Here is a 12461-nt window from a genome sequence, read left to right on the forward strand (position 1 = left end):
TGCCATACCACAGCTGCCCACAGGCCAGAGTCTGCTCGGCTTACAGCCCTGAGAATCGCCCATTGGGATCAAGTTTGAAGCAAGATGTCTTCTCCTCCCTCTGTTCCCAAAGTTTGTTTTGCAATGCAAAGCACTTCAGAAAGATGCAACTGGGCTTCACAAGCTGGAAAAGAGAAGAAAGGGAGAGCAGTGCCTGTTCCCCAGGCCCACAACCACCACGTACCAGCACGCCGTACCCTTGCCTCCGAGCACCATGAACTCACACGAACACCGAAGATTTAGAGAAACATTTATTATAGGGTTGCAGAATTTATGCCAATATAAAGTCCCTTAATAAAACTCTCAAGTTCAACTGCAGGACACTAACTCTTTGTTATCTTTATACTGCAGCTTCCGAAACAGGAACAATGCTCTGACTGCTGTAGTAATGCTACTTGCTCATAAAAAGTTGATCTAAAAAGTTTATATAAGCCAGAGTAGTTTGAGTTTACAGCTACAGTCACATTCACGAGTGAACTATACCACAACAGGTTCTTCAAATAGGAAGTTACAGGATAAACCAATTCATAACCAAACATACTGACAAGCTTTAAGAGCAACTCTACCTGAATCTAACAACTGAATACCACAAAACCAAACCAAGATAGAAGAATTAAACGTAAGCTCAGGGAAGGTTCCAAATATACATACGAATTCAATACAGTAATTGCACAAAACAAGAGAGGGTAGTGTTAGAGGTTTGTGATCGCTGAGGTTGGATTTTACATGCGTCACACATGGCAGTTAAAATAAACCTTTAATGGTACGCATCAGGTTTTTTGAGCTGGGTTATGGAGTGCAGAGCTACTCTACAGGACTACACAAGATGTGCAAACCACAGATTATTAATATTCATCATTCTGTGAAAGTTAAGGTGAGCAGAATTGGTTCCAGCCAAGGAATTGGTTAACATTTTTTTTATATATATATTTTTTTCTGCCATTCCCAGATTACACTTAATCAAACACAGTCAACGGATAAACTGATATTAACCTTCTAAAAAAGAAATCTTACTCAAATTTAAGTCTTACATGAGACAACTAAAAAGTTATACCGAGGATCAAAGAAAGCTGAAATGGTGACTTTGTCTTTTGAAATACAAGCAATACACAGAAAATGCATAAGGCTTTTGATTATCACTGCACATTTTAATTTAAGAAGTCGACGTCTAATGCTCAGACTTCTTAACAAAGGTGTGAGCTAGTCACCTCCCATTCAACACCTTTCACTGTTGACAGATCTTTGTTTCAACAACGAAAGAGTTCTCAAAGTGTCTGATCGAGTGACAGTTCTCCACTGAGCGTTTCTGCAGACCTGGGGACGAGAGAAGACGAGAGCCTAAGTGACATAGATCCAAACCCAGCAGCAAGTGCTCACGGGTTTTGTATCATCAACAACAGCAGCAAGTACAGTCAGAATGTGCACAGTGTTTCTGCAGCCATGAATTGCCACCAGAGCTCGGGATCAAGTTATTTGCTGACAGAAAGCCTCCCCCATTTTCAGAAAGGCCCATATGCACAGGACAAAGCAAGCAAGCCCCTTTTTTTTCCACCCACCATTTTAGTAACAGAAGAGACAGCACTAAATACATAATTTATGGAAAAGGTCCTCATAGCTCTTCCTAACCACAAAGAAAAGGAAAAGCAAAGCAGATTGGAACCACAGGGAAAGAGTTAAAACACTCAACCACCCAGTTCTTTATCAGCACTCCCACCCAGTACATACTCACACAGGATGAGCTTCTACAGAGCAGTCTTCACCAGGATGTGAGCCCTGGGAAGATCTGCCACTCAGCTGATGATTGTGCTGAAGATTTTGCTAACACTATTAAAGTGATTTTCTCTATTCTGGGACATGCCAGCACTGGACCTGACACGGGCAGTTCACCTGTATCAACCCAATCTTCAGTAAGAGGCAAGAATACAGTAGTCCTGCCACCTGCTCAGCTAAGGCACTTCAATATACAGCAGTTAGAAAGATTTACAGCTTGTTTAATTAGCAGAGAATTGTTCTGTTAGCAGAAAAGTAGCAGAGTAAGCCAGGGAAGCTGACTGCAGTCCTGAAGCACTAGCTCTTCAACCAAGCCCAGCAGGGCACTGCTTCATTTTATAAACACTTAATATTAAGCTGCCCTTCAATTCATCGCAGTCCTAACATCTGCACAAGCAAAGAAGTTTCCAACGGCTATCCAGCTAGACACAGAATCCAATAGTTAGAATGACCTAGCTGGCTTTTCGCACACCTCCAGGTGCAACTCCAGGGAGCTGCTGCAGAACCCGAGGTCAGATTGATCTAACAGGTGAACTCAGGAACTCTGCAAAACCTAAGAGCTAACACAGCACCAGCTACAGGAGATGTCATCTCCACAGAAGTTCCATTTTAGTCCAATATTTACACGTGCGTGGCTTGTACACACTAGGAGAAAGGCGTGCTAGAAATTTTGTCTGGAAGGCAAGACAAGCCTTGCCCTTGAGCAATTTTCACCTCAGTAGCAGTCCTCCCACCGAGGGCAAGCGAGGTTAATTACAGAACAGAAACCGTACCAAACAGCATTATTCATTTACTAGAATCCTTCCGTGCAAGTACCCTGCAGAATTCTCTTCCTATACAAGAAGTCAGCAACATGCTACAGCAAGATGATTTGAGGACACACCATGAACACTCTCTGCAGTATTGTCTGTAGACTACAGTCTCAATTTAGCCTTGTTCACAAATGCATCTTTGCAACAGCCAAGAGACACACGCCTCTCCCTCCCATTTGCTGTTTCTTCATGTGTCTCATGCTGTTAGCTACACAGGACCACTCTTTCATGCTTCCACACAGAAAGCCTTCCATCTACTACAGTGACAGGATGTAGCCTCTAGCAAACAGCAGATGTGGCTCCCGATGCTGCAAGCTGTAACTGGGCTGAGGAAACTCTTGCCCAAGAGCTTGGCAGCAAAACCAGAGCAGAGAGTTCTGACAAACCAAACAGTTGCTTTCTGAGAGGCTGTAGCTGACAAAGGATTAGTTCACTATGCATCTAGTGAGAGCAGCAACCTACAAAATGCTTTGAGAACAACAGTGAACTAAAATCCATAGCACTGGATTTCTGTACTCCAGGCCTTCTTCCAATGTGTCATATCACCAACACCTCAATTTCTATCCCTTCGCAGAGTGGCCGGGGGGGGGGGCACAAGGGGACAGGCAATTAAAAAAAAAAAAACAGAGCTCAGAAGTTCCTGTGAATTCCTCATCTTTTGAAGAGGAAGTCTGTGATGCCTGGAGCTGGCTGTTGAATTTCTTTTTTTTCCCAGAGCAAGTGAACCAGAAATAATGCTTTTGCTTGGTGCACCTGCAACCAGCATTAGACAGGACAGTGACAGACTGAGCTGCACCTACAGAGACTCAAAGTATCAGATGGATTATAGGGATTTTGGGGCCAAACTTACAATCCCAACCAGAAGCTGCAACAGAAAATAGTCTTAAATGAAAATTTGGTTTGGGCACGGAACCTCTAATTCTGCAACTGAAACGTACCATGTTCCAATAAAACTTCAGATTGATAACTTTAAAGTAGGGCAAACACCCATAGGTTCTATAGGGAGTCTCAGTTCATGCTGAACACTCAGATTGTCAAGTCTAAAAACTCCGAAGGTTAAAGTTTTGCCCTTTCCCTACTCGAACAATAGATTTATTTTTTACTGAAGGAAACATACCTGTTATCTGGTCTCTGCGCTGAAGTCTGAAGGTCTCTTTTCCAACACAGAGCTGGTAGATGAAGATGCCCAGATCAGACACATTATCTATCTCCTCCGTAACCACCATTTCTTCACGGACTAAGTAGGTTTGAGGTAAGTAAGAGCCAGTCTAAAAAGAGACAAAACCTTGAGACGCAGTGTCCTGCCAACAATGGAGAAACATCACTACATTTTACCCTTTGCTTTGGGTTGGCTTCAATCACTAGATTTCAGCTTTCCTTCTTTTTAATACCAAGACATGCTAGTCTTGAACAGCTGCTTACCAGAGAAGTTAAAACTGACCAAATTTATTTCAAACGGTTGCTGTTACATCCAAACAAAGCACAGTTAGCCTAATCATCACTCATCCCACAGGAAGGAAACATAAATAGAACCTGTTAAAGTCTATTTGTATGCAACAAAGTTTGCAGTTAGAAGAGAAAGGAAGTATTGTGAAATTTCCCACTTTTGGGGCAATATATTTCTAATATAAAAAAGCAGCGCACCATACAAGAGTTAAGCGAGCACTGAAGATCACAGCACTACTGAAATGACTCCTCATGACCAACTCCTAAAGACGGGGATAAGAAAATACACCTAAAGCTAAAAAACCTCCAAAGAAACAAGCTAACGCTGGACCCAGTGGCCTCTAGAAGGAGGTGTAAAGGAGTCATAACTTCCTTGAAAAGTCTATTTCACACACAATAGCTTAGAGTCACATTTACTTTGGAAGGAGCAGCAAGCTTCAGCAACTTGACACACAAGTTTCCTTGGAAAACCCCCAGTTTTAGTCACTGCAGAGTCAAAATGCTTGCAGTGAGGTCCTAACTACAGTGCCAACAAAACAGAAGAACAAGTTAGCATTGTTCTTTTCACTAGAATTCCCACGGGGCAAGCGAACTTTCCGGTAGTAACTTTCAGGTTTAGGCTTTCAGTGCTATTTGGAACTTTATCAAATTCCTTTATAATAGCTAAATTTAACCTTATTTGCTAGTTGCTTTCAGCTTTTATAAAGCTAGGTATTAATAAGAGCATTAAGCATGAATCTACTGAACATAATATACACTGACAGCTGGCCTTAACCTCAGCAGAGTGACTGAGCTCAGGGATTATGTCGTGGGATGGCAGGAGGACAGTTCTAGCAAGAGACCGTAGGAGCAACACCCAGCATTCTTATGCAAAGCTACTTTGTCAGCAAAACTAAATAAAACAACAATAAAGTTTCCACGTACCGCCAGTTTTGCAAAGAGATCCATCAGGTTTCTTGGCGGCATTACTATGGATGTGTTCAGTGGGATCACATAGCAGTTACCCAGTTGCAAGTCAAGATACGCCGTCAACAGCTATTTCAAAAACAAGTTTTTAATTAATTAAGCATTGTTAGCACGCAACTCTGTAAGGACCAAGGAGGAAGCTCAAAAAGCTGAGGACCATGCACAGAAAGCATCAAAGCAACACATTCAGGAACTGTCTGGTGTAAGAACTTGGCTATTCCCACCTCTGCAAACAAAGTGGTTACAGCCATGGTTTACAAAAGGACTTTTGTAGAGAAGCGAAAGCAGTTTCTATCATAATCCTAAATGAGTACAGCCTGTATTAAGACAGAGAAAGTATTCGGGAGTATGCTCTCATAACTGAAGGAGTCAGTTGCTGATAAGCAATCTTTCCCTGTAAACAGTTCTTCAGAAAAAGTACGTGTTTCTAGGAAGTCACATCAGCACCACCAGTGCTAGGACTGCAGAGACTGAAGTTACCAACTCATTTATTGTGACTCTGCATAACACTCAGCCAGAATCAACTGAAGTTCTTGAGTTCACAGAATCACAGAAAGGTTTGGGTAGGAAGGAACCTTAAAATTCATCCAGTTCCAACCCTGTATCCTTTAACTTACAGCCAAGATTCTGTCAGGACAGCACAAAAGCTGCAAATACTGCAAAGGCAGGTAGTGCAGCTTGGCTGCGTGGCATTCTATGCTGCTGTTAAAGGCAGCACGTACAGAGGTCAGTTCTGGTGTCTCTGCTGTGCCCATATCTGCGCTGCTAAGGTTTGATTTACAAACGCCCCCTGCAAGCGCTTTTACAGCTGACGCAGGGAACTGCCAATACTATCAATGCAACTCTAATAAAAGTCTAATTAAAACCACCCTCTCATCCTCACGTTAGAGGAACTACAAGCCACTGACACAGCATTTTCGAGTTCTGGGTTTCAGCCACTTGCAGCGATTTTTCAATTCTCTAATACCCAAGGAGAAGGGACCCATGCTTGGCTTGTATGGAACTCTGCGTTTTGCCGGTTCTTAGACCAAATCCTCAGTTCCCTTGTTTCTTAACTCACATTTACAATATTCTCCTCCCCTCAATTTCATTGACACAGGAGTCCTGAGCAAAGAGCAAGCATCGCGTCCAGACATCCTACAGGCAATAACATTTAAAGTTGCCCAGCACTGGGTGCATTGTCCTCATATATGATCCCAACAGAGCCCCTGTGGGCAGGAACTCCTCACACATTCCCGTAACACCCCTCCCTTGCAGAAGTTAAGTCTAATGTTACGGAGTCAAAAGGCTCAGATTGGGGATGAGTTTAAGTGTGAACAAAGAGAAGCTTGCACTGACAGCAAGCTTTAAATGTCTCAAGCACAAAAACCCCAAAGCTGTTGCGATTACCATTCACTCTACAGTTTCCCAGTGAGCAACAAGACCAGTTATTGCTGATCGCTTCGTGTATACTCACCCTATCGAAGTCATGGACTATTGCTGCCGGGTCGCTGTCTGAGAACTTTGGAACAGGCACATCAATGATGGCGATGTTATCATCTTCTCGGATGTCAGCCTCCTCAGCAATTGGGAGGAAGTATGGTTCCGCCGCACGATCACGATTTTCATTTTCAAAGTAACACATCTCACCATGGTACACCTTATGCTGAACGTAAAAAGAAAAGTAGAGTTATTTTTACAGCAGATGCTTTAAAACTCTATTTCTAACACTTATGCTATGACAAAGCACTGGCCAGTCACACCTGCATCTTTTATAAAGGACAGCAGTCTCCATGTCCCAGTTAGCAAAGGTTTTCCATTATAGCGGTAATCCATTTATAATTACACTTTTTAATTCAGCAGTGCTTAAATACAAAACCTTTCACATTACCTTAGGCATGAAGTACTTGTAGATGCAGGCTCCACCGACAACAACTCCTGCCAAAATGAATGCCAGACCCAGCAGAGTCAACAGACATCTTCCAGATGAGCTTCCACCTCCACGTGTGGCAATTTCTGGATCCTTTAAAAACAGAGGGATGAGAATGTATAAAGTTAGCCACTTTGAATTTAAAATAGGCTGTTATCTCCTTCTCTACTTTGACCTATCATCTTCCTTTTCTTCTAGGTGTGCGGTAAGAATTGTAATCCAAGCATCATATAATAAGACAAGATTCACACAAAATACCATTGCATCATACCAAGACTGGTTTTCAAACAGCACTGAAAGAGGACATTCTCTTAGTGAGAGGATGCTTTTGAGACAAACCTTTATCCAGCAGCTGTGAGGTGTAAGATATTTAAATAACTCTGACAAAAGATACAGTGCTGCAGCTGCAATATAGTACAAGGAAAGCAAGATTTGTAGAGCAAAGTCATTTTAAAGTACACAGCATTTTCAGGCCTCTTCCCTGAAGCCTATTTCCTCTCCTGCTCTTGCCATCAGATGGAATAAGATAACATTACTTCTCTTATGAAGCTGGACTAACAGAACAAGCTAAGATGCACCTTGCTCTATTAGCTGGGGAACATCTGACACGAGGCAAACATTCAGGTAATCTGCACAAGTCAAGCCCACAAGGAAAGGTAAAAACTCATCAGCTTAAGCACAGCTTCAAATTCTGCTGAATAAAAATAAGTCCCTGCAGCACATCCTACCTCGCAGCTTCAAAATACTTTCTTCCACCCAGCCCCCAGGGAAGTTTTGTTTCTAGCAGCCTGAGACTTATCTCCTTAGTTGACCAAGGTGACTTGTTTTTCCTCCCCCAGTGTTCTCTCAAACACAAAACGACTGAATCTAAAGGAAACCACTATCACCAGCACTTAACACACCAGCACTTAACACGGTGCTAACTTGCGTAACACCGATTGCAAAGTTAGCAGCAGTGTCTGAATGGCAAGTTGAAACACTCCAGAGTTGTCTCAGCGCCTGCCTGCACTCCCAGGTGAAAGGCTCACACAAGCCAAGAACGTCCCTTTAATGACTGATGACTCCAACATTTAGCAGCTCATTTTCAACACCTGCTATTTCTACTGGGAAGGAAGAAATACTGGATTTCACAGCAAAAGATCTTTTCCTTTGTGTTGTTCCTAGAGTCAGCAGCCACGTTTAGCACAGCAGCTTCCATGGCATTTCTTTATGTGGGTCCCATTATTTGCACTCCTGTAGAACACAATATACTGAAGTGACCTGTGATCACAACAGGCCACAGTGTTATTACCAAAGCTGCACATATTTCCATGCTCAGCAAGATACAGCAGTATAAAAGTCAAACACATCAGCTATGCAACTACTGAAACAAAAAAACAAGCTGTTTTGTGAAAGTCAATACTCCTACATTCCACTCTCGCATCCTCCCAACAGGAATACATTGGTTCAGCAAGAGACAAGCCACAACAACTGGCTTGTTAAGCATTTGTCAAAAAAAAAAAAAAATCAAACAAGCTCCAAGCCAGAATTATGCCATATTTATATGCCATTACACAAAAACCACATTCCAGAGTTAGTTTGGTAAATCAAATCAAGACTAATTCTGTTCTCTTCATATTCTGCCATCTCCCTCTACACCCTGCAGTAACTTACCCAGCTGGCCTATCCTGCAGCAGGTTTTGGCACTACAGGCATCCTGGATGATGTCGGCATGTAATTAGCTACACTTGCACTACACGCACTTCAAACAAAGCAAGAGGTATTTAGCATATTAAGAAGAAACGTAGGCAGGCTGAGCCTGAGAAGAGCTGACAGAGCTGATAAGAGAACACAATACCACGACCGTGCTCCAGTGGGTTACAAAGCCTTTGCTCAAAAATAATGTGGCACAGAAAAAAAAACACAAAGAAAATGCAGTTCTAAGCTGCACAGCAATGAGCAAAGCTAAGTAGGAGTTAAGAGAGAAGAAAAATCACTGATGTTAACATCTGCAGCCAGCTCAAGAGACCCTGTTGACACAGCCAGCTCCAAGGAATCTGCAGGGAGAGGATTCTGCAAGCTCAAGTCTTTGGTGCAGATATTCCAGGGGACCTTTATTGTGCTGTTTCAGCAAGCATTAGCCACTAAGCTTGTTTGCTCTGCACAAATATCCCAGCAAAAGGCGACATTAACAGGCACCAGAACAAGTTTGTCTTGGAGTAAAATTATGAACTTGATGTTTACGTGCAACTCTCAGCCCTGAAGTCAGTGAAGAGTGTTAAAAAAATGCGTACACATGTGCAAACACAGAGAACACGGTGACAGGTACAACAAAACAGCACGAGTACCTTCTAAATTCAGAAGAGCAGCTCTCACAAGAGGAGAGGAAAGGCTGTAAGCGTGTATTAGAACTATTTACACTCAGAACTTGCATGCTCGAGGGCCAGTGAAAGTATGTCTAACGAGCTGCCTCAGGAGCAGCTGATGAATTTGTTCTACAAAAGCCAGCCAGACTAACGACACTTCCAAAATTGAAATCAGTCTGCTGCCTACGCTGTTTCCCCACTTTCTCTCCCTCCTTTCGATCTAGTAACTCGGGGCTGCTGCATTAACCATGCACGCACACAACTCCGACACCTCAAAAGGGGCCACCAAGCCATAACATCACCCTGCACCCCCTCCCCTTCAAAGGGAGGCTGTTCCAGGAGAGGCTGGGAGGGCCCCGCTTTCCCAATTACAGCTTAGAAAAGAAAAAAAAGACATAAAAGAGACACTAGAGTCCAACTCCAAAAGTTTTGTTGTTGTTTTCATTCTCTTAACGCCCAACTACAAACACACCCAGCCCCTACCCCTCCTCTGGAGCTACCCATTTATCCACCTGGACGCTGATCTTCACCTGACTTAAAAACGTCAGCAGTTAAGTGTGACATCTTCAAAATAAAGTCTCCCACAGGCCCGGAAAGCTCAACACAAGGCAGGAACAGGGCAACTCGCACGGAAGGAAGAGCCAACCGCAGGGTTCTTGCCCGAGTTGCTATTTAAAACCCTTCAGGCAGGTCTCTCGTTTCCAGCCGGGCGCGCCAGCAGCAGCCCCGGCCCCTCGCGCAGCGCCGCTCTCCCGCCGCGGGCTGCGGAGCGCCCCGAGCCCTCCGGGAGCAGCGCGCTGGCAGCGGCCCAGCGCCACCCTGACACCCACCGCCCGCCCTGCCGGGGGGCTGCGGAACGGCGGGGGGAACGGCAAACCACAGCCGCCTTGGGCCCCGCGCCTTGCGGTGGGACCCCCGCACTATGCTCCAAGCCCCTCGCACCCCGCACCTTGTGTGGGACCCTCGCCCCCCTCAGACCCTGCACGGAGTCACTCGCATCCCACATTTTGTGTGGGATCCCTGCCCCCCTTCCCCTCGCATCCCACATTTTGTATGGGACCCTCGCCCCCCTCGGACCCTGCACGGAGCCCCCCCGCCACCTTGTGCTGGGATTCCTGCACCCCACGCCACGCTCTGAGCCCCCCGCACCCCACACCTTGTGGCAGGACCCTCGCCTCCCACAACCGCTCCGAGCCCCCTGGCTCCCTGCCCCCTTGCTCTGGGTCCCCTTCACTCCCCGCACCCCTCGGACCCCACTGGGGCCCCTCAGAGCTCGCCCCTCACGCCCCGCAACTGCCCCGTCGGTCCCCGCACTCCCCCGGGACCCTTCGCTCGAGCCCCTCAGACCCCGCCCCCCCCGCAAGCCGCATCCTCACTCAGGGTCTCCCCTTGCACCCCGCGTCCTTCGAACCCCGCTCAGAGCCCCCCACACTTCGCACGCGCCTCAGCTTCCCCTTTGCACCCCGCACTCCTCTCCACCGCCCCCCTCCCCCGCGCCCCCCCCCGGCTGCGGCCGCGAGAAGATGGCGGCGGCTCCTGCCCCCCCCAGCCCCGCTCCTGCCGCCGCTGTCGCCGCCGCGTCCGCCCGGCCGCGGAGCGACCCCCCTGCCCGCACCTTATCGGCCACCAGCGCCTCGGCCGCCTCCTTCTTCGGCTCGTCCTTCTGCGCGAAGGGGGAGTTAAACGCGATCTTCACCATGGCTGCACCGCCGCTGCGCTCCGCCCGTCTCCCCGCTGAGCGGCTTTGAGGGCGGAGCGTGCTGCGGCTCCGCCCACAGCCCCGCCTCCCGCGCGGAGAAGCCCCGCCCTCAGCTCCGCCTCCCTTGCTGAGCAGCCCCGCCCTCAGCCCCCGCCTCCCCGCGGAGCAGCTCCGCCCACAGCCCCGCCTCCCCTCTGAGAAGCCCCGCCCACAGCCCCGCCTCCCGCGGGGGCTTCAAGTTGTGCCAAGGGAGGTTTATTCTGGATATTAGGAAAAATTTCTCCCCTGGAAGAGCGGTGAAGCCCTGGCAGAGGCTGCCGAGCGCAGGGGTGCCGTCTCCATCCCTGGAGGGGTCCAAAAACTGTGTGGCCGTGGCACTTTGGGCACGGTGGAGTTGGACTGGATGAGCTTAGAAATCCTTTCCAACCTTCATGATTCCATGATTCTATGCCTCCTCTCAGAAAGTGGTGATGAATTAAAATCATAGAATCATGGCATGGTTTGGGTTGGAAAGGACCTTAAAGATCATCCAGTTCCACCCTGTGCCACGGGCAGGGACAGAAATGTATTGGAAAGGCCCAGATGCTGTGGCAGAGAGCTCGGAGCACAGCCGGGACATGTGCCGTAAGCTCCCTGGGTGTGACTGGACCGTCCCTCTCTCTTCGTGTTTGTGTGCGGATGGCGCTCTGCCAGAGAGGGCCGCGTGTGACGGGCCGTGGAGCTGTCGGGAGGCACCAGGGCTGCCACTCTCAGGGGCTCTGCAGCTCCGCGTGGAACGTCACGGGCTCGGGCAGGGACCAGGCACCCTAAACTGCAGCCTAAAAGCAGCCTGGAATCTGGGAGAGGCGGCCCATGGCGAGGCAGGGTGCTGAGGGGACATTCATTTCATTCATTTCATGGTCCTCAAGTCTGTCTTCACATCAGCTGTTTTATCTCCTTTTAGATTTGTGCAGATAATCATAAATACTCTGTATTCCGCACCAGGAGTGCATCACCGGAGAGATGGAGGCATCTGTGGGCCACATTCAGCGTGGCACAGGGGCTGCGGACATTCTCAATCCAACTCCTTCCCTCGCCTTGTGAAATATGTCCAAAGGGACCCTCAACAGCCACAAGGACAGACAAAGCTTCACCACTCATTTAATGTCTCCAAAGAGGGAGAAGAAGAAAAGGCCTCGTATATCAAACTGTCTGAAATGATCTCTGCCTTCGTACAGATGAAAATCTGCACCCGTCTGGATGGAATCTGACTTTACAGCTCTAGAAAGAGATCTGGTTTGGATCTGGTGCCCACACCATCAAACTCTTCCTTGCAGACAGCTGTAATTAAACAGAACTGAGCACTATGCAAATATTGCAATAAGTAATTCTTCTAAGTCTAAACACAATGCAGTGTGGATTCCAGCATTCAAAGCACGTTCCTGTTATTCTGCAGAGGCAGTACCACTATTATGTCACTTCAAGATCATAGCTTT

The 12461-nt window shown here is 47.0% G+C and overlaps 1 protein-coding gene across 1 annotated transcript; it reads right to left on the minus strand.

Moving 5' to 3' along the window:
• Window positions 1-272: 272 nt before the first annotated feature.
• Window positions 273-11062, minus strand: ITM2A (integral membrane protein 2A). Its single transcript, XM_054075848.1, has 6 exons — window positions 10903-11062; window positions 6904-7035; window positions 6490-6678; window positions 4992-5102; window positions 3739-3889; window positions 273-1353 (listed from the first exon to the last, which is right to left on the minus strand). Exons 1-6 carry the CDS (start codon window positions 10984-10986, stop codon window positions 1265-1267), a joined length of 756 nt encoding a protein of 251 aa, XP_053931823.1. The 5' UTR covers window positions 10987-11062; the 3' UTR covers window positions 273-1264.
• Between the last annotated feature and the right edge of the window lie 1399 nt (window positions 11063-12461).

Source organism: Cuculus canorus, chromosome 10 (genome assembly GCF_017976375.1).
Source record: "Cuculus canorus isolate bCucCan1 chromosome 10, bCucCan1.pri, whole genome shotgun sequence".
NCBI classification, from domain to species: domain Eukaryota; kingdom Metazoa; phylum Chordata; class Aves; order Cuculiformes; family Cuculidae; genus Cuculus; species Cuculus canorus.